Consider the following 22,911-nt stretch of genomic DNA (forward strand, 5'->3'; position numbering starts at 1 on the left):
CCATGTAACCAGCACACAATTCCATGCATATGGACTAATAACATAAATGCATTTGAGATGCACAGATAACTAATGGATCTCTAATAAATACAGCCAAGATAAACTGCCAGAAAATATGCTTCGTATTTATGTTGGTCAGAAGTTGAGACGATCATAGAGTTTGTAAGGTAGCAATATCAGAAAATAATATACAGTTAAGACACCCAAAGTCCTATTAAAGCAAATTAATAATCAATCTCAAATTAAAAAGAAAAAATGGAGTCACCATACCTGGAAATGGCAAATACAAAAATTCATGTCCATTGAGCAAATCTAATTACATATACAACAAGATGAGCTTCGGATGAAACCAAAATTATCTGCAGAATCACTAGCATTTTGCTTTCGATCCTTTGCTTCACTTGTACTAAGGCCACTGCTAACCACAATACAAGGGGACTAGTAAGCATATTACTAAATATACCAATGAGATGAGACGGAGGATATAACACTATAAATATAATTGTGCACTATTAAATTGGAAAAGCTGGACCTTTCTACAGCAAAATAAACCTACTTGATTGTCAAAGCTTGATCCATGAGCAAGTCCATACCTAACTGTCAAAGAAGCGGGAGTGGTGTCTTCGAGATCTGTGAGATATAGGAACAGCAAGCATAAATTATAGGAAGGATGTAAAGTTAACAGAACCAGCAATTTCTAACAGGCCAATTTATATAAGCTAGTTTTACATGCATGGCATCTAACACAGATACACCTCAAACCTATCATAACCTTGTTCAAAATCTTCTGGTGCACACAGGGAAGTACTGCACACAGTAAGAGAACTACCCATGACAGCAGAAACCAGTTCTATCATATTAAAAAAAGGTGGATTAAAGTATCAAAAATGGTTGAAGAGTGCATTTATTCTGCTCTCAAATTATTTGTACTCAGTGACCGTCAGATGTGCATGCAGATCAGTAAATGCACATCCTGAAAAATCAAAGGTAACCAGAATTTCCACTTATCTGTTGCTTGTGCATTTGTATGTCAGTCCCTGTATGGTAACAATTATGCGAAAATTTTCTGTGCCCAATGCCCACCAAGAAAATAGTGCAGATAATTATAAAGAAAAAACTTTAACTCCAAGTTCAATCAAACATAAAAAAGGTGCCAAAATGTAAGAGAAAAGGTAGCTTTATTGACCTGCGATGACCAGAACTACCCCTAGAGGGTACGCTTGAACTTGCAAACTCATCATCAGTCTCATCTAATCTGTATTCTGCAAAGTCGACAGATGCCACAGAGCCCTCATCAGAATTCGAAGTATCATAACTTGAGCGGCGACTTCCTCTCCTTGTATCAACTACTCTTGCCCTTCTTCTATTTCTCGAGTTTCTGAAGTTATCAAAAACCTTATACAAGATACAAGAAGTCCACCAGTTGCCCTTGACCCTAGGGAAGTCCTCAAACTCATCTCCAGTATCATCATCCCCATACTCAATCACATAGTCTCCTAGGACAACTCCACGTGGCACTTCTGAATGTATGGTGCTCAAAACATCTATTATCTCAGATGACTGCTGAAAATTTTCCCAATCAAGCTGCCGAGCAGGGTCAATTTTTGAAGGGCGAGCATGTGGGTGTTCTACTTGAGCATGTTCATGTAGTTCAAAATATGTTCCTATGAATGTACATTGTTCTTCTGCACAACAACGCTTTTTCTCATCCAAATCTAAACGAGCCCTATCAACAACAACCCACCCAGTAACTTCACCTCTACACAACGGACAAGCTAGTTTGCAATTGTTATCAGCTACTGTTGGCTGAGTATTTGTCAAAGGAGTTGAATCAGATGTTGAAAGGGATGGCATACCACTGGCATTTTTAAAACGATCCAGACAATTTGAATGCAAGTGGTCAGTATCACACACAAATGGTCGGCACCCTTTATGATAAGATGAGCATTGGAGGAGAACACAATTGTGAGGGAAATCCAAGCATATTGGACAAATCACATCTTCCCAATTTGTATTCAACTGAATATCTTCGATGTTGATACAATTGGCACGGTGACCTCTTTGAAAATAAGGCTTAAAGGCCATGATCAACACCTCCAAACGACAATCTACAAGGACATTAAGAAAACTCAGAAACATAGACAGCAAACAAACTGAAAAAAGGCGAATATAGCAACTACCAAGTATAGTGCTAGCTAAGCTCGAACAGAAAAAAACAGATGGAAAAACCCTAATCTAGCACAGCATGAAAATGCAGAAAGCTGCACATTGAAGAATAAACAGACGATGGAGTTAAGTGGAGACATATCAAGGAAAACCTGAAAGTCACAAGTTGCTTTGATCCTTTGATGACAATATTATTGTATGCAAATTAGGCAAATGAGTTGTCACCTCCATCACTTACCCTTCCATTTCCAGCAACAAATTCCCACTTCAGCCTTATATTTTCTAAATATTTTATAAGTACCAATTGAACCAAGTCAACTTAATTCCATCCTGCAGTATACCCTTTAGACAAGAAACTAAAATTCAAGAAACCACACCGGTGAATACACCTCTATTGTTATCATCACAACAAATTGATCTATCTATCACACATGAGAAACTATCGGAATCTTCATTCGCTGTAAATGTCTCAAAACTCTCAGGAAAATTCCATTGAATCAAACAATTAATACTTAGTAGCAAGAGCATGTACTAGAATCTAACTTAAATAACCATCAAAGCTGATCAATCAATCAAACAATCCTTACAATTCCACTAACAATCAAAACCCCCAAAACCAATCAGATCATTCACCCTAATTTTGCTCAACAAAAAATGAATATTAACAAATAGAGAAGCAAATTAATCAATTCAAAATCAAGAGTCAACAGAAAAACAATAACAAAAAAACATTCAACTAATAGTCATCAAAATCATCAATAATAAAGCAAAAAAAAACCCACAAAATCCAGAACCATGCCCCCCCCCCCCTAAAAATATAAAAAAAACCCAGCTGCTCAACCAAAACTTAAAACCACTAAAACCCAAAAAAAGAAAAAGACAGGAAAATAAGTGATCAAAAAGAAAAAGAAAATTTGAAGTATTCAGACCTTAAAGACAGAAACTTTGGGACTGAAATGAAAAACCCAGATGCGAGAAAGACCAAAGAGATTAGAGAAGTCAGTTTTCGAAGTACGTAGGTCCTCTCTTCTCTTCTTTCTTCACTTGTGTCTGCCTCTCTGTGTGAATGAAGGGGAAAGCCCTTTTTTTTATTTTTATTTTCAATTCATGTACTTGCCTTTTTTATTTTTAATTTCCAGTCTTTCTGTTTTTAAACTAAAAAGAAATTGCTTATAAGGTCAAGAACATCCATTGACGTAATTACCCTTTTCCATGCATTGACCTTACTCTTGCATAAATAATGCATTATCTTTTTTATTCTTTGATCTTAGAAGCAAAATCATTCGTAAACACATTCTTAATTGTCATGAGATTTCCTTAATGACAAGTTATTATTTAATATTTTGCAATGAGATAGAGGTAATTGTGGGAAAGAAATGAGAGTGAATTGTTTATCTAAAATTAGATCAATAACAAAATCAAGAGTACTTAAACATCGTTTTTTTTCTTTTAATTCTGTTTGCAAAATCATAAAATAAATGATAACTTGTTTTTTTTTTGAAGAAAATAAAAAGATTACAATTAATTATTAAAAGTTTTTAGATTAATCATAGTCAACTTATATTAACTCATACAATCTATAATTATAACTTTGACCAGATTTAATAACAACTTAAATAAATAAAATAAACAGAGAAGGTGATTAATTTTAATCTATATTGATGATAATATAATTATAAAACCCGCTAGAAAACCCAAGACAACATCTTAAGTTGCCAGTAAGGAAGATCAATCTATTTTTTTATATATAAAAAAATTAAAATAATATTGTTTTGACAAAAAAAAACCAACTAATTAAAGTTCCGAGCTTGAACAGAGAAACAGATCAACCTAAATTTTAACTGGAACAACAAATTTTTTTTCCCCTTCAACTCTGATCGGCTATGTAGCAACTATGGATGAAAGATGCATAGCAAAGAATAAAAAAAAAAAATTACATGACAACATAGGGGGCTGCCGATTTTACTGATGTGTAAATTGATGCAACCCATGCAAAAAGTCCATCAAAACTAAGAAAGGATATGCCCCTCCTCTCTGTTGTTAACAACATAAATTTGGCAAATTGTAGCGATGGAACCCGTTTACATCTCAAATGCTGAGGCATCTACCTCTCATGTTAACTATTCCTGATCCTCTATTATCCGGGTTATGATTCCGAGGGCAATGGTTTTCCCTGATGTTCTCAGAAACACTCTTCCAAGAGCTCTGCAATTTGTGAACTCTTCCATGCAAACCGGTCCGTCCAAAAGCACCTGAAGTGAGAGAGAGGGCAAAGAAATGTGAGATCGAGTTCACTGCTGTTTCAGTGTAAATGTCGATGGAAGAAATGATCATTCGTTTTAATTCACCTCAATCACTGCACTCTGCTTTGAGGTAAGACGGCGAGGCGCCTTCTTTGTCACCTTGCCTGTCTTTGAATCAAGTACTGATATTATTTTAACAACTCTTGCAGCCTCCTTTGCGTGGTGTCCGTGGAATTCCAACTGCAAATTCAACTCAAACTATCAGATTCCAACTGCAAACTAATAGAGAACGCTATGGAACAAAATGAAAATTGTAGAGGGGAGCGTACTTGAGAACCAATCACAAGTGGGATTTCCAAATCTAACACGAGCACCTTCAGCTCAAAATGTCGTGCTACCGCAACAGGAAAGTCAGGATGACATAGAACACCTCCAGTCATCACATTACTTCCATCAATGCCTTGGAGACTGACAGTCACATTATCTCCTGCTCTAGCGACATCACAAGCCTTAGAGTCTCTTTCTAGGGAGCGAACTGTGCCCACATCTCCTGATGGCATAACTAAAACCTACATTCCACGAATTACATACATGGTTATAGTAAGAGCACAGAGTGATATTGGCTGCAACAAAATATACATTTCCTTACCTCAACCGGATAGGTATTATCAGCAAGCACAAATTCAACCAACGGTATAAATTTAAAGCACAACCAATATATGCACTTTATAATTTACTTTCAATAACCCAAAAACTCTATTATCACACCAGTGCACTACTCTTGTCCAGGAGCAGTTGAAGAGACAAAGAATCACTGGCAAGTTACAGCAGCACTCAAAACACACATGGGTAAGAACAGTCAATGTGCAAAGTTGGTCAAATTCTGGGTCATTAATTACCTGAAGGCAGCCTATGATTGGCACATGAATGTCTCAAGAAATTCATCCCTTATTATGCAAAGCTGAACATGTACAAACACACGTGTACACACACTAACGAAGAATTCTATCATAGTAGAAGCATGACCACTCTCAATTCTCAAGGAGAAAATTTGTAGCATATCTACAAATGTCTTCAACCTTAATCAAGTCCTTCCAGGGAAATGGAGAGGGGTCAGAAACATTCAAGTGAAGACCACCACGACATTTTGCTTCTATAAATGAATATTTATTAGTGCATTAATGAAGCCTAAGATCCATACAAGGAAAATTCACCAGCTCATGCTAAGAAGCACTGATAAGATGCATTTCATTCGGGAAAATGCAAATCATCCATCCAATGGATTTCTCAATGACGAGCCATATCACTTGTTTTTCAGAAAGCCTAAAGTTAGTTTTACAATAGAAAGTGGCAACCTTAATGCAATACCTTCACTCCACTTCGAAGAGCACCAGCCTCCAATTTACCAGAGGCTGACACCTGCCCTTGTGAAGATGATATCAATACATCACATATGGGCATGAGAAGAGGTTTTGAGAAATCTCTTGTTGGTGGCTGAAGAGAATCAATTGCATCCAGCAGATAAGGTCCACGGTACCTGCAATTCAGTTACTTTGCTTGATTTTCAACTCCCTAGAGATAATTATAAGATTCCATTGAGACCTCTTTTATAGCTCCTGAAATGGAAAATATTTCTTGTAAATAAATTGAAAGTGAACTCACCATGATGACAAACGAATATCAGAAGGAGCTGCAACTAAATTTTGATTTTCCACTGCACTCAATGGAATCCATGACACCAAGGAATCCTTGAATCCACAAGAATGAAGGAATGTTCCAAGTTGTGTTCTAATCAAATCAAATCGATCCTTGGAGTACCCCACTGAGTCCATTTTGTTGACTGCGACTATAATCTGGTCAACACCAAAACTTCTAATAAGACGTGCATGTTCCCTAGTTTGCCCTTTGTTGTCCATCCCAGCTTCAAAACCCCCAATGGAGGCATCTATTACAAGGATGGCAGCATCAGCTTGTGTTGACCCAGATATCATGTTTGGAACAAAGTCTTTGTGGCCTGGGGAATCAATCACAACAACATGATATTTTTTGGAATCAAAATAAGCAACAGCGACTGTCATAGTTATTCCCCTTTCCCTCTCCTCAGGACTCTCATCCAATGCCCAAGCATAAGCAAATGACCCCTTGCCCTGTTTGAATTATAAAAAAACCAAAATCAAGTATTGTTATTGTTGTTGTTTTCTTAAACAGCAAATGCATGCAAACAAGCAAAACCTTATTGACATCACCTGTAACTTGGCCTCCCTTTCATATTTGAGCATTTCCTTTTGGGTTATTCGTCCCAAAAGATGTAGTAGTCTACCTGAGAGTGTTGATTTCCCAGAATCAACATGGCCAACCTATAATCGTTTATAGATGAAGTTTATCAATAAAAAAATTATTAACATATCCTTATTGAAGATATTAGCATCCAATTCCTAGAGTATATGGCTAAAATCCAAGTCCCACTTACAATTGCAAGATTCAGTTGTGTCAATGCATTTTCTGATTTGCTGGGGAGCATCCATTTATCTGGTTGATACTGTGCAGATGACTTGTGCCTCTTAGCACTAGCCTTGTACGACTTTCCAGATTTACCAGACAGGGACATTTCATTCAAATTGCCTGTAAGACCAAGAGACTCGCCCCTGTTTGTTGAAGAACTGCTATAATCAACACTTTTATCTTTGCCTTTTGGCGTTGATGAAGTGCTATCTGAAGTTTCATCGCTTGATTGAGTGCCAACTATACCATTCTTCTTTTGATTGCCCTCATCCACTCCAGGCCTGCCTTTTGAAATAGAAGCAGAAGAACCATCAGAAATTTGTTGTCCTTGTTTGCCTTTTGGCATCGATGCAGATGATTTATCTGAACTTTTAACAATCTCAGCAACGCCAGCAGTTACATTCGGATATCTGGAGTTGAAAAGTTTGGCTGCAAGAAAAGGCAGTACAGAAACAAGATGAAGCAAAATTATATTCAAAAAGGAACTGAGAGAACTCTTGAAATTAAGCTATTTTAACTACATTGTTGTTTCAGCTAACAATGGATAATATGATTTGTATAAATATATAACACAGACATGCATTTAAGAAAAATATAGCTTGTTTGTGCATGCAAACCAACATGAGTGAATACCATGTCACTAAGTTGTACACTGTGAGCAATTAAAAGGCAGGTAGCATATTGTATCATTTCATGTTGTAGCAGGACATTGTTCCATTATATAATAAACTCAAAGCCTTAATTTTGCAACTTGCGGCACAATATTTTTTATTCAGACCCAACCTCCACTTGATTAAGCTTATATGGCAGACTATATCATCCTGATAGGAGCGGATTAAAATAGACAGTTGAGCTATAATAGTGTAAGTTATTTCCTGTGGTGCACAGCCTTACAGAGTAGAATACTTCAAATGAATACCAGTACTCAACTGCTGTACTCCAAACTAGATTCCTGGAAGGGAGAATTTGGAGACGCTTATACCAATGTACGAATCAATGGCCGCTATACAAACAAGCTGATACTTTTCTCAATCCTCCTAAGGTTAACTCAAGTAAATAAAGTTTTTGGCATCGTACACAAAGTGACCTCTCAAATTTGAAACTATAAAAGGATACCTTTAGAACCAATTTTGGAGGGATGTAATCCATCAGAAACCAAATCATCTGGAGATGGAATATTAAACTTAAAAGGAGCTGTATAAGTAATATATGAAATGTTAGTACATACATAGAAGCCACAGATCTGATGACAGTTTTGAGAAGCAAGATTGCAAAATGACTCCAAAAAACAGCCGCCAGCTGGAGAATATATACACCACCTTCATCCAAAGGATTCTTAAGTTAAAGAAAATGGGTCTTTAATATCTACTGTTTTTCATCAATTCATCCTGTTCTAGAACATGCTCAGACCTACATCAATACAGGAACTAATATCATCAGAGTTTCCTTGGAAACTCCCACACTTGTGGAAGTTATTGCCCTCTTCTGTCACAAAATCATCATTCCACTTTTGACCTACTACAGCCATCTGTGGAGTCCAATGTGGCAATGATACAGAAAAGAGACTTGTTCATCATGGATGCTCCAGACTCTTTGCACATACTACCCGCTGCATCATAGAAATCTATTCTATAAAGGGAGAACCAACTTGAAATGAAACCTCAACAACAACAACAAAGATACAAGCTGTCTGCATTGTCATATCAAACCAAAGCAGCGCCACCGCCAAAATCATGCCTCCTATGTTAGTGTCTTACATCATCCAGGAAGTAAACGAAGACAAAACACAATGAGCTAAAAAAATAACACTACATAATTCACAACCAAGTTGTTGAAGAAGCAAAACATAATATGAAAAGAACAAAATATTTTCCTAACTACAAAGAAGAAAAACGATCAAGCATACATACAGTTGCTAAGATGTTCAAATTGAAAACAGAAACTTCTCCATACCTCCTCCTCCAACTCTCTCGATACTGCCAGGGACAGGATTCCGAATAACCTCGCAAAAATCACAAGCAGTCATGCTCTCATCATTATCATAATTGCAAATTGCGCAACGCCATAGTCTAACCTTATCATTGTACTTGGGCGTTTTGTGTATAGGCTCAGCTGCTTCCACTGGTACGAAATTAATAAGTAATTACCACATCAAATAAAGCAAATTTGTAGCATTACATGTATATAAGAAGTAATTATTTCTACTAACCATCATCTTCTGCATCATAATCATCGTCGTAATCATCATAATCTCCATCGTCACAATCTACTCCGTAATTCACCTTACGAGGCATTTTAAGAAATTTAATTAAAATTACCTTGAAGTGGTTTTAATGGTAAGGATAGTAATTTTAACTCAGTATTCCAAGCGAGCTTTGATTTCGATCTAAAGAAGAAAAGTAATGAGGTCACCTAAGATTTTGGGATGAAGGGAATTGCAGTGGGAGATTTTTTAGGGTCACTGGACTGTCACCAGTGTTAAATCGCTGTGGTAAGGCAAGCAGGCCCCACACTGTTAAGAAGGAATTAATTTTACATTTAAATTAATTTAATTTTTCAATTATAATTTATGTTAGGATTATTTAATAAAAAACATTAAATTTTTTATATCATTTTTAAAATATATATATATAATTTATTAATACTTGAAAACTTAAAAATAAAACTGATATAAAAAATTTATTTAATAAAAAATTGTGATTTCTTTTAAAATATTATAGCTAATAAGGTGTGTTTATTTTTACGGTGTCATTATATTTTTAAAAAAATTAATTTTTTATGTTTTATAATTGTTTCGCTTGTTGATTTTAAAACTATAATTTTAAAAATAAAAAAATAATTTTAATATATTTCTAAAACAAAATATTTTTTAAAATAATTATTATTACAATATCAAAACTACTTGAAAAGAGCATTCATTTTGTATTTTTAATCTTTTATTTTTTTATTTTTTAATAATTTTAATCTTTCTAATAAAATAGGTAACATAAACATTTTATGATATATATATATATATATATGAAAAATTAAAAAAATCCTTAGTGAACATCCAAGTTCTATTTACCGAAAAAAATAAAATCCAAATTCAATAAAAAAAACCCCATTGAGTTCTTATATTTTTCCCTAGCAAATCAAAGGAAGAAAGAACTAACATGAATTATTTTCCATGTATTACTACTTTCGAAAATTGAAGAAATGTTTGAGTTCTTCTCACACATAAATTATAAAGATACAGACATTTCTTTTACTTGCAAGGCAGGGTTGCTGCTCATCTCGGCTGTATTTTCCTATGCAAGAACAATGAGGTTTTCGAGTGGTTACATCATCGTTAATTAAACGAAACCTGACACAGTAAAGCAGATCCTTCACAAGGAATTGTATTCTGAGAAATTATATATAGTTGATGCAACTTGGACATGGCCAAATATTCAAGAACACAAGGAGACAATCTTCTGCAACACACCAGTGAACCTAGGAATTAACAAATAAAATCAAACCCACTATATGCAAGAACAATGAGGTTTTCGAGCGGTTACCACCGGAAAACACCATCGTTAAACGGAACCTAACACAGAGAAGCAGATCCTTCACGGGGGATTGTATTCTGAGAAACTATATAGTTGATGCAACTTGGACATAGCCAAATATTCAAGAATACAATGAGACAATCATTTGCAACACACCAGTGAACCTAGGAATTGACAAATAAAATCAAACCCACTATATGAATTGTTTCACCTGCATCTGCCCCACAAACCCACAATGACAATGCTGTCAACTAAGTGACCCTGACCTTGCTGACAGCAAAATTGGCATTGCAATTTAAACCATGCAGATGAAAACCAAACGAATAACTTTTAGTTCAAGCAATGTGCTTAAATATTCAAGAAATTGAACTAGAGAAAAACATGGAACATGGATTGTGGGGCATACAATTTACCTGTGACAGTTCTGAAATTAAAACCAGAAAGTCCGTTCCCAAATGAATTCTGCCAAGTAGCTTCCAAAGCTGGAATGATAGGAGCAACATCAGTGCCACTAACTAGGAATCCAAGTCTGGTGAAGTCATTTGCCTTCTCAGAACAGTCCTCGTTCACAGCATTACTACAGCATCGATCAATATCTGCTTAATTTGCTGAAATATTAAGCACAAATTATCAGGCAAGGTAACAAAATGAAGGCACACTGCAGATCAAATTAACCATATTACAGTTTTGCACTCTATCTACTAGACTAATCTGTATAAATATGCTTTGTGAAGCATCCCCTTCCCAGCCAATTCAATAGAATATATCTTGAGATAAAAAAAGATGAAAATAACTGAGATAAAGAAGACATATCTCATGTTCTTTCTATTTTGAAAAAATAAAAATATATTACAAAATTATTTCTCAAACATATTTATCTCTGTACATTATTTCTTTCACCGTTAAAAAAATCAGTACACATATAAAACGTAATCTGTCAGAAACAAGTATTTCTGGGGCAAATTCTATCGATTTGGTTGGCATGGACATGGATATCACTCAGCTGACAGGCCGGCAGACGACATAGACCAAGATACCTTCTTGTCTATCTCTAAGAGCATGCAACAAGACTGTTATGCAAAACAGAAGAGAGTTTTGAAAGATAAGAACCAAGGTGTAATCAAGCTCCTCCAGAAGCTTCTCACCAAATCCATCTACCATCAACACAGAAGCATCCCAATTTCTGTAAACTGATTCCATTTAGGAATGAGGCAAGAGTTCTGAAGAGAAAGAGATCCCGATAGATAATTATAGGCTCTATTTCAGGTCTTTGCACCTGAAAATAAACGACTTTTCATTGTTTGCAATAAATACAAAAGTGAAATATGCTAGTACGTAGATGAACAACACACAACCTTAATCGCAGCATCCTCGATCCCCAGCTGCCCTCAAGGTAGCTCGGTAAACTTATCCCAAACTCGCATGCAGCTGCTATTGTCTGAGACAAGATTTTACTGAATACAGCTTCAAGTGATTGCCTCAACTCCTCTTCTATAACATTGAAAGCAACCTATCAAAACATTCACGCCGCGTTCAATGTCAAGTTGTCCATGGCGCTACTCATGCTGCTGCTGCTTGATTTGCTGCTTTGTTAGTTGTTTTAACTGTTACGTTGCTGTTTGTCGATGATACGGGGGCGTTTTTGGTGGTGTCGACGACAGTGGAAGAAGAAGCAGCAATGCGAAGCGGAGATGATCGGGAGTTGCTACTTGGAGTGAGATTGGAGAGCAGGAGATTTTGAGATAGATTTTTCGGAAACCTCAAATTGGTCCCTAGTATGTTATTCAAGCGATAGTTTCATTCCATAACAAAAATATTTCATCAATAATGTGATACTAATTAATTAAACGAAACTATCATCTATCCATGTTTATTAAGTTTTTTGTCAAGTATATGTCCTACTAACAATGCCTTTCTTTAATATGAAAATTAAATGAGACAAATTAATGGACATTGATACGGGGATCCAATTCGAGAAGTGTTTGAAATATCAGGGGTTAAAATCATAAAATATTTTGTTTGAGATGAAATTAGGAGATATGAAATATTAGAGGCTAATTTTAGCCAATAAATTAGAGTGAAACGTAAGTAGATTTGTTGAGAGATGCAGTTTAAAGTATTTTTTATCTTAGAAATGCATTAAAATTGCAGGTATTGATCTTAGAGCAGATCAAGTATGCACTATAATTGAAGTTTCTGACATGATTTGCACGCATATTTTGTGTTTGCTGCGAATTTGTTTCAACTGGAGCTGCACGGTGGCACTTCAACTCAGCCTCAGATGGTAGAATCATCAATGAACACTCCTCTGTGGAGTGGATCAAATGGATATCAGACATCCACGTCAAACCTGGTATAGGACTGCTTCAAGTAAAATTTTTATTCAATGTCCTTATTGCTATATGCGTTTGTCATAACATTATAGTTTCTTTTCCCCAGATGTCCAAGCAATTTAATGTTGACGGGCCTAAGGAATTTGATCAAGTGGTCCTTGACTGTCTGCAACAGTCTTCAAGCACGTGAGTTGAACAACTAAAATCTTCACTCCATGCAGCTTCTTTCTCCTCGAAATTTCATGTTGTCTATTGTTGCCTTAACTTTTTCATCTGCTACTTATATCGAACTTGTGTTTAATTAATAGTCTAGTGATTTTCTTTTCATCTTGTCCAGCCATCCTTAACCATTTTGTTGGTGCCATCTTTATGAATTTTGAGAACTGGTTCTTTACCGCAGTGGACAGGAAAAGGGGATGCAGATGGATGAACTTTCCCAAAAGCTGAAACTTCCCATGGAGAAGATCAAGTAATCTCTCTATATCTCCTCTTCCTCACCCTGCAGTATCAAGTAAAGCAATTCCTTTTCTTGACATTTGTTTTTGTGTCCGCCAGGGAATCTATTAGATCACTTGAAGATGAAGGTCTGATATACTCTACAATGATGAGTTTCACTACAAAGCAACCTGATGAAGTTCATGGTATTGGGAATGCTACCCAGGCTAGAATTAGTTTGGCAGCTCATTTTGTGATGAATGCTATTGCTGATTCTTCTGTTCCTTCTATCTGAATCTTAACAACATCAAAGCGCAAGAACCTTAATGTGCGTTGCTAAATTATACATAGAATCTCGTGACATGTTGATGTGTTGTTAACAAAATTCCAAATGATATGTTATTATTGTTTTTTCCAAATCATTAATTTCCTCACAACAGTTATTATTGTTTTTTTCTTTAATCAGTGTCATCTTAACTGAACTTTTTGAGACCATTGGTTCTTGTTTGCCGGGGACAAGGAAAAGGGATGAACATTCCCAGCTGAAACTTCTCGTGGAGACGATAGCATAATTCCTTCATTTATGCACTCCATTGTCTGTTCCGAGAAGTCCATTGGATCAATTGAAGACAAATACTGACAGTTCTGTATTGATGAACCTCAGAATAATGCAGCATGTTGATGTCTATGGATGTGCAGAAACGTCACCTGGGCCATAATGGCTCACGCAACTCATTGTATGATGGTGTCTATGGTGTTCAGGAATTTCACTGGGCTAGAATAGTTTCTGCGACTCATCGTATGATGAATGTAGTTGCCAGTTATTTTCTTTTTCTTGTAGTCTCACCAGAAATTTCTTCAGATATTTGTTTCTCTCTAATTTTAGACGTAGCTTAGTCTGAATAAGTTATAATATAGATAATGTTTCATTTCTGATTGGGGAGAGAAGGAACAATGTGAAAGCACTGGGGGGGCGGCATTTGAGGCTTGTCATAGACTGTAAATCTGGTTAATATTTCCCAGAATAAAACTGCAATATTTTACTTCAACATGCAATATAAATTGTAATGATAAAGACAAACAAACAAACAATAAATACACTTGAATTTTATATCATTGAAAAAACAATCACAATTCAAGTTTTCCCAACAAATGGAAGAAAGAAACAACTTTATTCTCACAACAAAATTTTTTTAATTAATTTATTGACATTCAGTCATAACATTCTATTCTATTCTCTTCAATAATCCCTTCCAAAACTATTCCCTCTGTAGTACCTCAGCTGCAAAGAAACCTGCCTTTCCATCAACAGCTGCCGTCGAAAATTAGTAATAAAAATCTCAGCCCTCTTGTCAACATCATCATCTGATGATGACCCATCATGACTTCTTACCCTTTCAATAGCTCGAACCGGCTTGCTTTGATGATCTGATTCAACATCTTCAATTACCCCATGTAAGCCAATTCGATCATTAAAGGTCAACCTTCTTATCATTCCAGAGGAAGAAGAAGAAGAAGAAGCATTCCAAAGAACTGATGAAGCCAATCTCCATTTTCTGAAGTTAAGTAGAAACTTTATTTTCTTGACAGTCCTCTTCAAAGGGCCTAGAACCGACCACTTCTGCTTCCCCATTTTAAGTTCTGTTTTCTTGCTGCTGAGAGTTGATGAGGTGAGGGAATATTTATAGGAGGGAGAAGAAGCTTGTGAAGTAAGATTATCTGTTCTTACAAGGAAGCGTGGACGACGGATATATTATCATGGCTTTTGTTAAAGGTGCGCAGATGCCGACCTGATGACTTGGGTGACAGTGTGGTTAGATTTTGATAAATCACAGATGTAGTATTTGCGCCGTTTGACCTGGTCATGTTCTTTTTCTCACCGGATTGTCATTTTTGGCCGTGACAGTGCTGTTAAGATGGGCTGCAACAGAGTGCATAACGGTCAGTTACTTTTATTCTTTGATAGCATCTGTTATCTTATTCTTGCCGACCAAGTTATGTGTTAAGAGTTTATATTAGTCCCTTTACTTTTAATTTTATACGAATTTATCCCATCTATTTTTATTTGTACTCCTATCAACCCTCTACTTTCAAGATATTTTTTGTTTAGATTTTATCCGATCAGAAGCTCGGGTTATTCTTAAAGCATCAAATTGCATTTCACTATATCATATCAGATAACATTTCACTGTAACATCGGATATGTGTTGTGATATAACAGGATAGGATGTGACTTGATTTAAAAATAACCTGAATTTTAGATAAATAAGGACTAAAAGAACGATTTGACATTAGTACAATGAAGATATATAAATAAAATTAATAGAGTTTGTTTTTTTTTGTATTTTAAAAATATTTTAAAAAAAATTAAAAAAATTTATTTTTTATTTATTTCAAATTAATTATTTTATATTTCCTTGTCGTTTTAATATTTTGATATAAAAATAAATTTATAAAAAATAAAAAAAATATTATTTTAATACAATTTTAAATAAAAAAACACTTTGAAAAACAGTTGCTACTACAATACCAAATAGACTCTAAAAAAATTTAAAAATCAATGAGTTTTAGGAAACTTGAAGAGTCCTTTTTTTATTTTAAAATTTTAAAATTTTTTATTTTTTTTTGTTTTAAATTAAAAATTTTAGTGTTTTTAAATTATTTTGATATGTTAATATCAAAAATAATTTTTTTAAAAAAAAATTTAATATATTTTTAAATAAAAAATACTTTAAAACATATCCTTATCACAATACTAAACTAACCGGAAATAACCAGTAAAGGCCTGGAGCATCTTACTATAAAGTCTAGCTCAGTTTATACCTTTAAAAGGAAAGGTTACCCAGTACAACAGTAGTATAATAATTTCTCTATATAGAATATAGTAGACCTGTTCAAGGAGAGGGAGCTGACCTTTCTGGGTCGCAAGCTAAAAGGAAATACGAAGGAAAAGACAGAACTAATACATTCAAGAGTATGAGAAGCATGTTCAATTATACTTCCATCATCATCATCACCTAACAGAATTGATAGTATAACATAGAGTAGTTGACTGCAAACATCCTTCCTCTTGTTTGCTGTAGGAAATGGAAATAAATTTGACACGGTCACAGGGACTTTCCCAATTTCACACACAAATTGTCCCCCTCCTTCAAGCCCTCCAATCTAGAGCTTTGACTGCCTGTTAAAACCTGAATCATGTTCATAACCTTCAACTAGATGACAGCTCTCGACCAGATTACAGGACCTCATTGGCCATTGTAGACAGAAAAATGAAATGTTTATTTGATGCCAAGTTGTGTATATAACCAAATAAATTGCAGAGAACTTTCTTCTGTTATCAGACTAAAGGATACAAAAGTTTTTTGGCCTTTAGGCCAGCAACCAATTGAGTCTAACAATATAACATAACAAAAGTAGCTAACAAAAAATGTGAACAGCAACCCAGATTAATAATAACTAGATCCCCGATTGTTGAAAATATCATGTGAATTTCCTCCCCAACTGTTAGGGTTCAGATCTTCCTGTTGTTCTTCAATCTGCTTCTGTTTGTCCAGATCTTCTTTCTGTTGTTCTTCAATCTGCTTCTGTTTGTCTGACCAACCATATATCTGCCTTCTTAATTGCTTGCGAGCCTCCCGCTGCTCTAGCCTCATATCTTTGAAGTCCTGATCCAAATCGGCTTCAGCTTCAGGTGTAAAGAAAACCACCTCCATGTTCCCAAGCTCTTCATATAGCTTCTCAATCTTGGCTTTCCACAAGATGCCCATTTCTGTGTCCATTTTGTGATAAGGAGTCTTGAGCAGGTACTCATCAATCCCTCCTGCCTTGTCTATGCATCGGATAGCATGAGTGGTGACTTTGACTCGAACATGGCGGTCTAGGATGTAACTAAACAGTCTCTTATCCTGAACATTTGGCTTCCAACTTCTCCTACTCCTATAATCACCAACACACAAGCACTTTAACAAAATAAATCACTCTTCCTTCCCAATATATAGCACATAATACACGTTCATCACACCAAAAACAGGAAAGCTCCAAGTGTTTCATGCAACTGAAAAAATAAAAAGGTACAACAATCAAACAGGCACAATCCTCATCAGACACATTCATACTAATCAGACGACATAAAAACATTCCTCACAACTGAGCAAGCTCTGACCAGTATCAAATTGCCCAAAAGACTACTTCTTTGGGAACAGAAACGCCTCACTGAATCTAAAAAATATACAAAGTCGGCACATTCAAAAATCAATAACGAATCAAGATAAACGAAATCAACACCTTAATGGTAAAACACTCCTTGCCTACAAGTAAACTGCTTAAAACTATTCAATCACAGAAGTTCTTCCCCTTCTCTGGCAATGATACATTAACATTTCCAATCAACATCTGAGTCGCCATCTTAGCTTCTTGACTCATAAATGCAGCAATTTAGCTTCCATCATCAACAATTACACATCAACAACCAGATTATTTCTACAAATCTAAATTTACCACAACAGCAACAAAATCCACAGTTCAAAAACTATCAAATTTCGTCTAAAATCAATGCCCATTTTCCAAAACAAACTCCCACCTTTTTCCTCGTTACACACAGAACAACACACTACCAACAGCCCCACAACATTCCTCAGCCCAAAGCATCATATCAACAACAAAAACAAGCATCGAACCAAATATCATTCAAAACCCAGAAGAAATCAGAAACCCATTAGCAATTAGAAGAGATTGAGAGCGAAGAGGAACTTACTTGTTACCTCCATCTTCACTAATTTGATTACCGAACTGGATATGACGGCCAGCAAAAAGGCCACGTTTGGCTCGATTCATGACAACTTTGCTATTAGGAATTGCTTTTTTGAGAGCTTCTTTAACGCCAGGAGCCAAGTTCTTCTCTCCTCCTATTTTTGACATTATTTTCTTCATCATCTCCTTCCCTCTAAAAGCCATTATCAAACTCGATTTAGGGTTTTTCAAAAATCAGAGGGTTTTTGGATTGAGAAATGGATGGCAGAAGAGTGAAAACGACTTGCAGTGTGCTAGAGACCCGCTAGATGACCCTACCCATTTGACTGGTTGTGGGCCTGGGCTTGTGATTTTCTGAGGGAAGGTTAATTGTGCTCAATTAGTTAAAATTAATTTAAGGTCTCATTTGTTTTTTTTTCCCAAATAATTTTAATGAAAATTCTTTCCAAAGTCAGAATTTTAAAGAGTTTCAACAGTTGAATAGCATGCTGCACGGATGGGAAAATATTTTGGTAAAATTAGTATGATTATTTCCTTTATTGTATTTTTTATTACTATCTGTTAAGGCTGCAATTATTTGCAAGAAAATAGATTTATTTGGAAAAAAAATTATGAAAATTTTTTTTATGGAAATAATTTTTTTTATACATTTATTTTCTGTCATAAACCGTTATTTGTATAACATTTTTTATTATTTGATTGATATTTCTTAGTGTTTGCCCGAGTTTAACCTGATTAATATTTTATGATATGATTTTAGAAAGTGAAGCAGTGGTGATAGCAGTGTGTAATAATATTCAAACTGTGGAAATGGTGGATAGAAAAGGGATAAAGAATAATAATTTGTCATTAGAAATCCGAGACCTTTTCAACAGAGAGGATGAGAAGCTACCAGGCTGCACCGGATGTTGATATCACCAGCACAAACATGTTTGGAACCTTAACTAGGATGGCCATTTACCAAAAGAAAGAACAATAGTGACCAGACAAGAGACCATATTTTTCAAGTTTGAGTTATGTTCTTGCCATCTTAAGAACAAGGATAAAGGACTATTGACATATACCTGCTGCAGCATCACAGTGAAGATCATCATTTTTGTGACAGATAAAAGGATGTCTGCTGTTACCTGAAAGCCCTCAAATTTGATTGGTTCAACATGCTTCAGGATGCTGTAAATTCTGATTTTTGTGAAACTTGTGAAAGTCATTGTAGAGAGTAAATAGACAAGTCTGTTGGAGCAGTTAATCGGTTCTTGGATTTTTTATCAAGGTACTGAAGTGCATAAATTCGAGGTCTCTTTCTGTCTTCGTCGCGGTTTCTCAGTCGATATTGATCGATGAGTCAGTTTTGCCATTAGAATGGGTGCTGGAAATCTCTCTATTAAACTGTACTGTGAGAAATACCTGAGTCTGCCATTTATTTACTGGAATATGCTATTTCCCTAGAGCAGTTGGCCACCAGGAACATTTCTTTCTGAATCAAGGCAGTCATTGGATGTAGGAGTACGTGAAAAAGTTCTTGGAAAACTTTATGAATTCTCCGAAGGTGCAATCCTGACTATCCACTGGATGTATTCAAACTGTTTAGTGTAATGGGGAATCCTGTTCTTCCTTTCTTTCCAAGGCTTTGTTGAAAACTAGCTCTATTCAATGGAAGTGCAAGTTTATCCAAAATATAATGTATCAGTTACTAGGATAGTCCAACAACATTTGTTCTTCTAAATACTCTGTATATTGCCTCCTGTATTGGGTAGAGAACATGTTCTTATGTTGAGGAACTATCTTGTAAAGGCCTGAGATCAGACAATTTACTCCTGGAAATTTCTGCCTTTGTTTTGCTATTTTCTGCTACTGATATGTTGTAGAGAATCTAGTCATTTGCAGCGATTTTTGGGTTCTAGGTATTATTAAAAAATAATATAAATTATATTTTAAGATAATATCAGAGTTCAGATTATTATTTAACTTGATACAAGAATATTAATGATTAAATAATTAAGAGTTCGAATCTCATCCTCCTAAAAAATCTAAGCAAGTATTGAAAGAACATAATATTAATTATATCACTTATCTTTTTGAATTGAGAGGGCTGTTTGTGACTATTCCACGACTCCATTCTGGGTTAACTGTGACTAGGCTAGGCTGTACCATGTCGCTGGGAATCTATGTTTGTTTCAGTCCTGGCTGCTATTCTTTGTACAGCCTGATCTCGTGTAGTCTGAAGTAGGATTCTTAATTGCCATGTTGGGATTCATAATTTCACATGGACTCATGTGGTTTGGTCATAGGCTATAGAATTCATAAATCTTCATTCCAACAAAGAGCAGAAGTTGAATAGATAATCATTTGGGCACTAATTCTTACTGCATTCAATTTCAGAAAACAAGTTCCTGTTTATTATGCAGTTGTTGACTCAACACCGCGAATCGAGATGTTTAATGAGCTAATCCTTCTCCCTGTTGACGATGGAGCTGACGATGATGGAATGGTTTTGCAAGATGATCTGACATAAAATTTTATGGAATAAAAACCAATTCAGGATTAAGTATAATTAACCTGTCACAGGCACAATCTAAAGTTTATTCTCCATGAGTCTATCTTGATTCTGCAAATGGCAAATAAAATAAGAACACTTGAGGTTGGTCAATGATTGAAGGCAGTTTTGTTAGTTAAAGATCAACTGTAGAGACCATATGCTTCACATTGTCTAACGTGTTTTCCACCTCAAATCTCCTTCAAATCAGCCTGTGCACATGAAATGATTCTTTTTCAACATGGAAATTGCAACTTGTTTGTGCACAAAATCACACTCTCTCTCACACACACACACACATATATATATACATATGCCATACATCAGCTACAAATTACCAATAGAATTTCCTCACACTCAACCTCTAAACTCTACCAAATGGAAGCTAGAACCTTGTTTTCATGTGGGGCATTAGGAACCTTCCTCCTCTTCTTCTGTTCTTTCCCTTTGCTCGCTTTGTCAGACTCAGCTCGTGAAAATTCCCCTAAACTTCTTTCAAGACGTTTATTAACTACAACGCCTCGTAGCATAGTGAAACAATATTTAGTACCCCACAACCTTGAGAGAGAAAAGCTAGGACTCCCTCCTCTTAGATGGAGCAAGAAGCTTGCAAATTTTGCTTCATCCTGGGCTCATCAGCGACAAGAAGATTGTGCACTGATTCATTCGAATAGCGATTACGGCGAGAATTTGTTTTGGGGCAGTGGCAAGGACTGGAAAGCTGGTGATGCTGTTGCTACTTGGGCTGAAGAGAAAGGTGACTACAACTACAAAACAAATACATGTGCTCACAACAAGGATTGCCTCCATTATACCCAGATAGTCTGGAGGCAAAGCTTGAAGGTTGGTTGTGCAAGAGTTGCTTGCAGAAGTGGAGATACATTCATCACATGTAACTATGATCCTCATGGCAATGTCATAGGCCAAAAGCCCTTCTGAATCAGATAAGTTTGCACATAATTTCCTCTGTCAGAAGGCAAGCATTTCACTTCATCAGAACTGAAGCATTCTGTTCAGTAGCTAGTCAATTAAAGGGGAACCCTGAGTTTATAAATTAGGTCCCAAATGTTTTTTGGGTCCTATTTTTCCTTGTGTGATTGTATTTTTCATTTAATGTACATATTTTATGAAATAAAATTATACCATTTTGAATAAATGTAAATGAAACATACAGACAGGCATGGACACAAGAACCTAGTTAAACAACATTTGAAGAACTAGGGACCCAATTGAGAAGAATATCTTTCCTTGTGATAAAATTAAGATTTCGGCAATACTTTTAGGGGTTAATTCGAGTTTTTTCTTTTATTAAAACAGTCTAAAATCCATGCATGAAGGTCGAGTTAAAGATTGTGATTGCCAATATACAGCTCGTTGGAAGTCAAAATCACCACCATTTGTATGATGTACAGAGCAGAGAGAGGGACTGGGAAAATATTATTGGTTTATCAGGGGCCGTTTTCATAATTCATAAAATACAAGTAGCATTGTGAGACATGGTTAATTCATAAAAATAACCGAAAAAACTGAACCGTGAAAAAAAACCAGTTAAATCGATTAGAATTTTAAAAAACCGATCGGTTCGGTTTTACAAACCTGAAACTGAAAAAACCAAACAGAACCCAAACCAAAAAAAGTGAAAAAAACCAATTAAATTGATTAGAATTTTAAAAAACCAATCGGTTTGGTTTTACAAGTCTGAAACCGAAAAAACCAAACAGAACCCAAACCGAAAAAAACAAAAAAAAACCGAGCCAAACCAGAAAAAACCGAGTCAAACCGGAAAAAACCGAGTCAAACTGATTGGAACAAATTTTTATTCTAAAAAATCGAACTAAATCAAAACCGGTCAATTTAAACTGATTTTGATTTTTTTATTAAAAATTTTAATTTAATTATTTTATTTTTTATAAAAATCAAATCGAAATATTCCTTGGAGCATCCAACTGGTATAAAATTTAAAGTCAAGAATTAATTCTGTGTAGGAAACAGTCCAATCCAACTTCACAATCATGATTTGATTTTCAGTGCAATTACTCAATACATAAATGAAATTATGCTTCTTTTTCACGTAAAGGTGGAATTCACACATGCTTTTCATGAGTAGTTTAAGATGTCATCAAGCAATATGCGAGTATATATTTTTGTATGGATGGTAATGATTACTCGCGGCAGACCATATTCTTACCAAGTTATTTCTTGTATTGTATCCATATTCTAGTAATATTTATTATTTAATATAAAATACTATACTTATTGAATTAAAACATACAGGTTAAGTTTAGATAGAGTTTATCTATACCATATTTATTTCCTATTAAGTAAAATAATTATCTAAAAAATCTATCTATTAATATAAAATCAGGTTAATATTTACGGTGTTCGAAATAAATAAACATTCATCAGTTAACGGTATATCT

General features: G+C 35.2%; 6 protein-coding genes across 13 annotated transcripts; 2 read left to right on the forward strand and 4 right to left on the reverse strand.

Moving 5' to 3' along the window:
* Positions 1-104: 104 nt before the first annotated feature.
* On the reverse strand, positions 105-3,299 carry LOC133673655 (uncharacterized). Of its 4 annotated transcripts, none has more exons than XM_062094495.1 (4): positions 3,096-3,299; positions 1,187-2,108; positions 594-630; positions 105-415 (listed from the first exon to the last, which is right to left on the reverse strand). In XM_062094495.1, the coding sequence occupies exons 2-3, from the start codon at positions 2,083-2,085 to the stop codon at positions 594-596; spliced, it is 936 nt and encodes a 311-aa protein (XP_061950479.1). In that variant the 5' UTR covers positions 2,086-2,108; positions 3,096-3,299; the 3' UTR covers positions 105-415. The 4 variants fall into 4 exon arrangements, with proteins under 4 accessions (XP_061950479.1, XP_061950480.1, XP_061950477.1 ...); XM_062094496.1 differs by having other exon boundaries at positions 105-418; XM_062094493.1 differs by having other exon boundaries at positions 557-630.
* Positions 3,300-4,104: 805 nt separating this feature from the next.
* On the reverse strand, positions 4,105-9,373 carry LOC133674860 (uncharacterized). Of its 5 annotated transcripts, none has more exons than XM_062096138.1 (9): positions 9,121-9,373; positions 8,865-9,032; positions 6,880-7,340; positions 6,656-6,766; positions 6,072-6,556; positions 5,778-5,946; positions 4,739-4,978; positions 4,515-4,649; positions 4,105-4,418 (listed from the first exon to the last, which is right to left on the reverse strand). In XM_062096138.1, exons 1-9 carry the CDS (start codon positions 9,203-9,205, stop codon positions 4,287-4,289), a joined length of 1,986 nt encoding a protein of 661 aa, XP_061952122.1. In that variant the 5' UTR covers positions 9,206-9,373; the 3' UTR covers positions 4,105-4,286. The 5 variants fall into 5 exon arrangements, with proteins under 5 accessions (XP_061952122.1, XP_061952124.1, XP_061952123.1 ...); XM_062096140.1 differs by lacking the exon at positions 9,121-9,373 and adding an exon at positions 8,140-8,230 and having other exon boundaries at positions 8,865-9,002; XM_062096139.1 differs by lacking the exons at positions 8,865-9,032; positions 9,121-9,373 and adding exons at positions 8,140-8,230; positions 8,326-8,748.
* Positions 9,374-11,988: 2,615 nt separating this feature from the next.
* Positions 11,989-14,103, forward strand: LOC133674401 (uncharacterized). The gene is made up of 7 exons (XM_062095486.1): positions 11,989-12,028; positions 12,590-12,612; positions 12,690-12,791; positions 12,878-12,957; positions 13,172-13,240; positions 13,327-13,432; positions 13,906-14,103. Exons 1-7 carry the CDS (start codon positions 11,989-11,991, stop codon positions 14,101-14,103), a joined length of 618 nt encoding a protein of 205 aa, XP_061951470.1.
* Positions 14,104-14,446: 343 nt separating this feature from the next.
* LOC133674633 (uncharacterized) lies at positions 14,447-14,839 on the reverse strand. Its single transcript, XM_062095849.1, has one exon. It carries the CDS (start codon positions 14,837-14,839, stop codon positions 14,447-14,449), a length of 393 nt encoding a protein of 130 aa, XP_061951833.1.
* Positions 14,840-16,464: 1,625 nt separating this feature from the next.
* Positions 16,465-18,260, reverse strand: LOC133674062 (large ribosomal subunit protein bL28m). Its single transcript, XM_062095021.1, has 2 exons — positions 17,963-18,260; positions 16,465-17,145 (listed from the first exon to the last, which is right to left on the reverse strand). Exons 1-2 carry the CDS (start codon positions 18,160-18,162, stop codon positions 16,656-16,658), a joined length of 690 nt encoding a protein of 229 aa, XP_061951005.1. The 5' UTR covers positions 18,163-18,260; the 3' UTR covers positions 16,465-16,655.
* A 2,557-nt stretch (positions 18,261-20,817) lies between these two features.
* LOC133674876 (pathogenesis-related protein PRB1-2) lies at positions 20,818-21,647 on the forward strand. Its single transcript, XM_062096165.1, has one exon. The coding sequence runs from the start codon at positions 20,870-20,872 to the stop codon at positions 21,428-21,430; it is 561 nt and encodes a 186-aa protein (XP_061952149.1). The 5' UTR covers positions 20,818-20,869; the 3' UTR covers positions 21,431-21,647.
* The last annotated feature ends 1,264 nt before the right edge of the window (positions 21,648-22,911 follow it).

The sequence above is a fragment of the Populus nigra genome, chromosome 15 (genome assembly GCF_951802175.1).
Source record: "Populus nigra chromosome 15, ddPopNigr1.1, whole genome shotgun sequence".
Taxonomy (NCBI): Eukaryota; Viridiplantae; Streptophyta; class Magnoliopsida; order Malpighiales; family Salicaceae; genus Populus; species Populus nigra.

What these genes read in the sequence shown, in the direction of transcription:
- LOC133674876 (XM_062096165.1), top strand. Translation starts at nt 20,870, where the DNA reads ATGGAAGCTAGAACCTTGTTTTCATGTGGGGCATTAGGAACCTTCCTC.
- LOC133674062 (XM_062095021.1), bottom strand. Translation starts at nt 18,162, where the DNA reads ATGGCTTTTAGAGGGAAGGAGATGATGAAGAAAATAATGTCAAAAATA. An exon ending in AGTGAAGATGGAGGTAACAA is followed by an intron (nt 17,146 to 17,962) that starts GTAAGTTCCTCT and finishes TGGTGATTATAG; the next exon opens with GAGTAGGAGAAGTTGGAAGC.
- LOC133674860 (XM_062096138.1), bottom strand. Translation starts at nt 9,205, where the DNA reads ATGCCTCGTAAGGTGAATTACGGAGTAGATTGTGACGATGGAGATTAT. An exon ending in TTATGATGCAGAAGATGATG is followed by an intron (nt 9,033 to 9,120) that starts GTTAGTAGAAAT and finishes ATTTCGTACCAG; the next exon opens with TGGAAGCAGCTGAGCCTATA. An exon ending in CACAACTGAATCTTGCAATT is followed by an intron (nt 6,767 to 6,879) that starts GTAAGTGGGACT and finishes AAACGATTATAG; the next exon opens with GTTGGCCATGTTGATTCTGG.
- LOC133674401 (XM_062095486.1), top strand. Translation starts at nt 11,989, where the DNA reads ATGGCGCTACTCATGCTGCTGCTGCTTGATTTGCTGCTTT. An exon ending in GCTGCTTGATTTGCTGCTTT is followed by an intron (nt 12,029 to 12,589) that starts GTTAGTTGTTTT and finishes TTAAAATTGCAG; the next exon opens with GTATTGATCTTAGAGCAGAT. An exon ending in AGACATCCACGTCAAACCTG is followed by an intron (nt 12,792 to 12,877) that starts GTATAGGACTGC and finishes TCTTTTCCCCAG; the next exon opens with ATGTCCAAGCAATTTAATGT.
- LOC133674633 (XM_062095849.1), bottom strand. Translation starts at nt 14,839, where the DNA reads ATGGGGAAGCAGAAGTGGTCGGTTCTAGGCCCTTTGAAGAGGACTGTC.
- LOC133673655 (XM_062094495.1), bottom strand. Translation starts at nt 2,085, where the DNA reads ATGGCCTTTAAGCCTTATTTTCAAAGAGGTCACCGTGCCAATTGTATC. An exon ending in GGTAGTTCTGGTCATCGCAG is followed by an intron (nt 631 to 1,186) that starts GTCAATAAAGCT and finishes TATATCTCACAG; the next exon opens with ATCTCGAAGACACCACTCCC.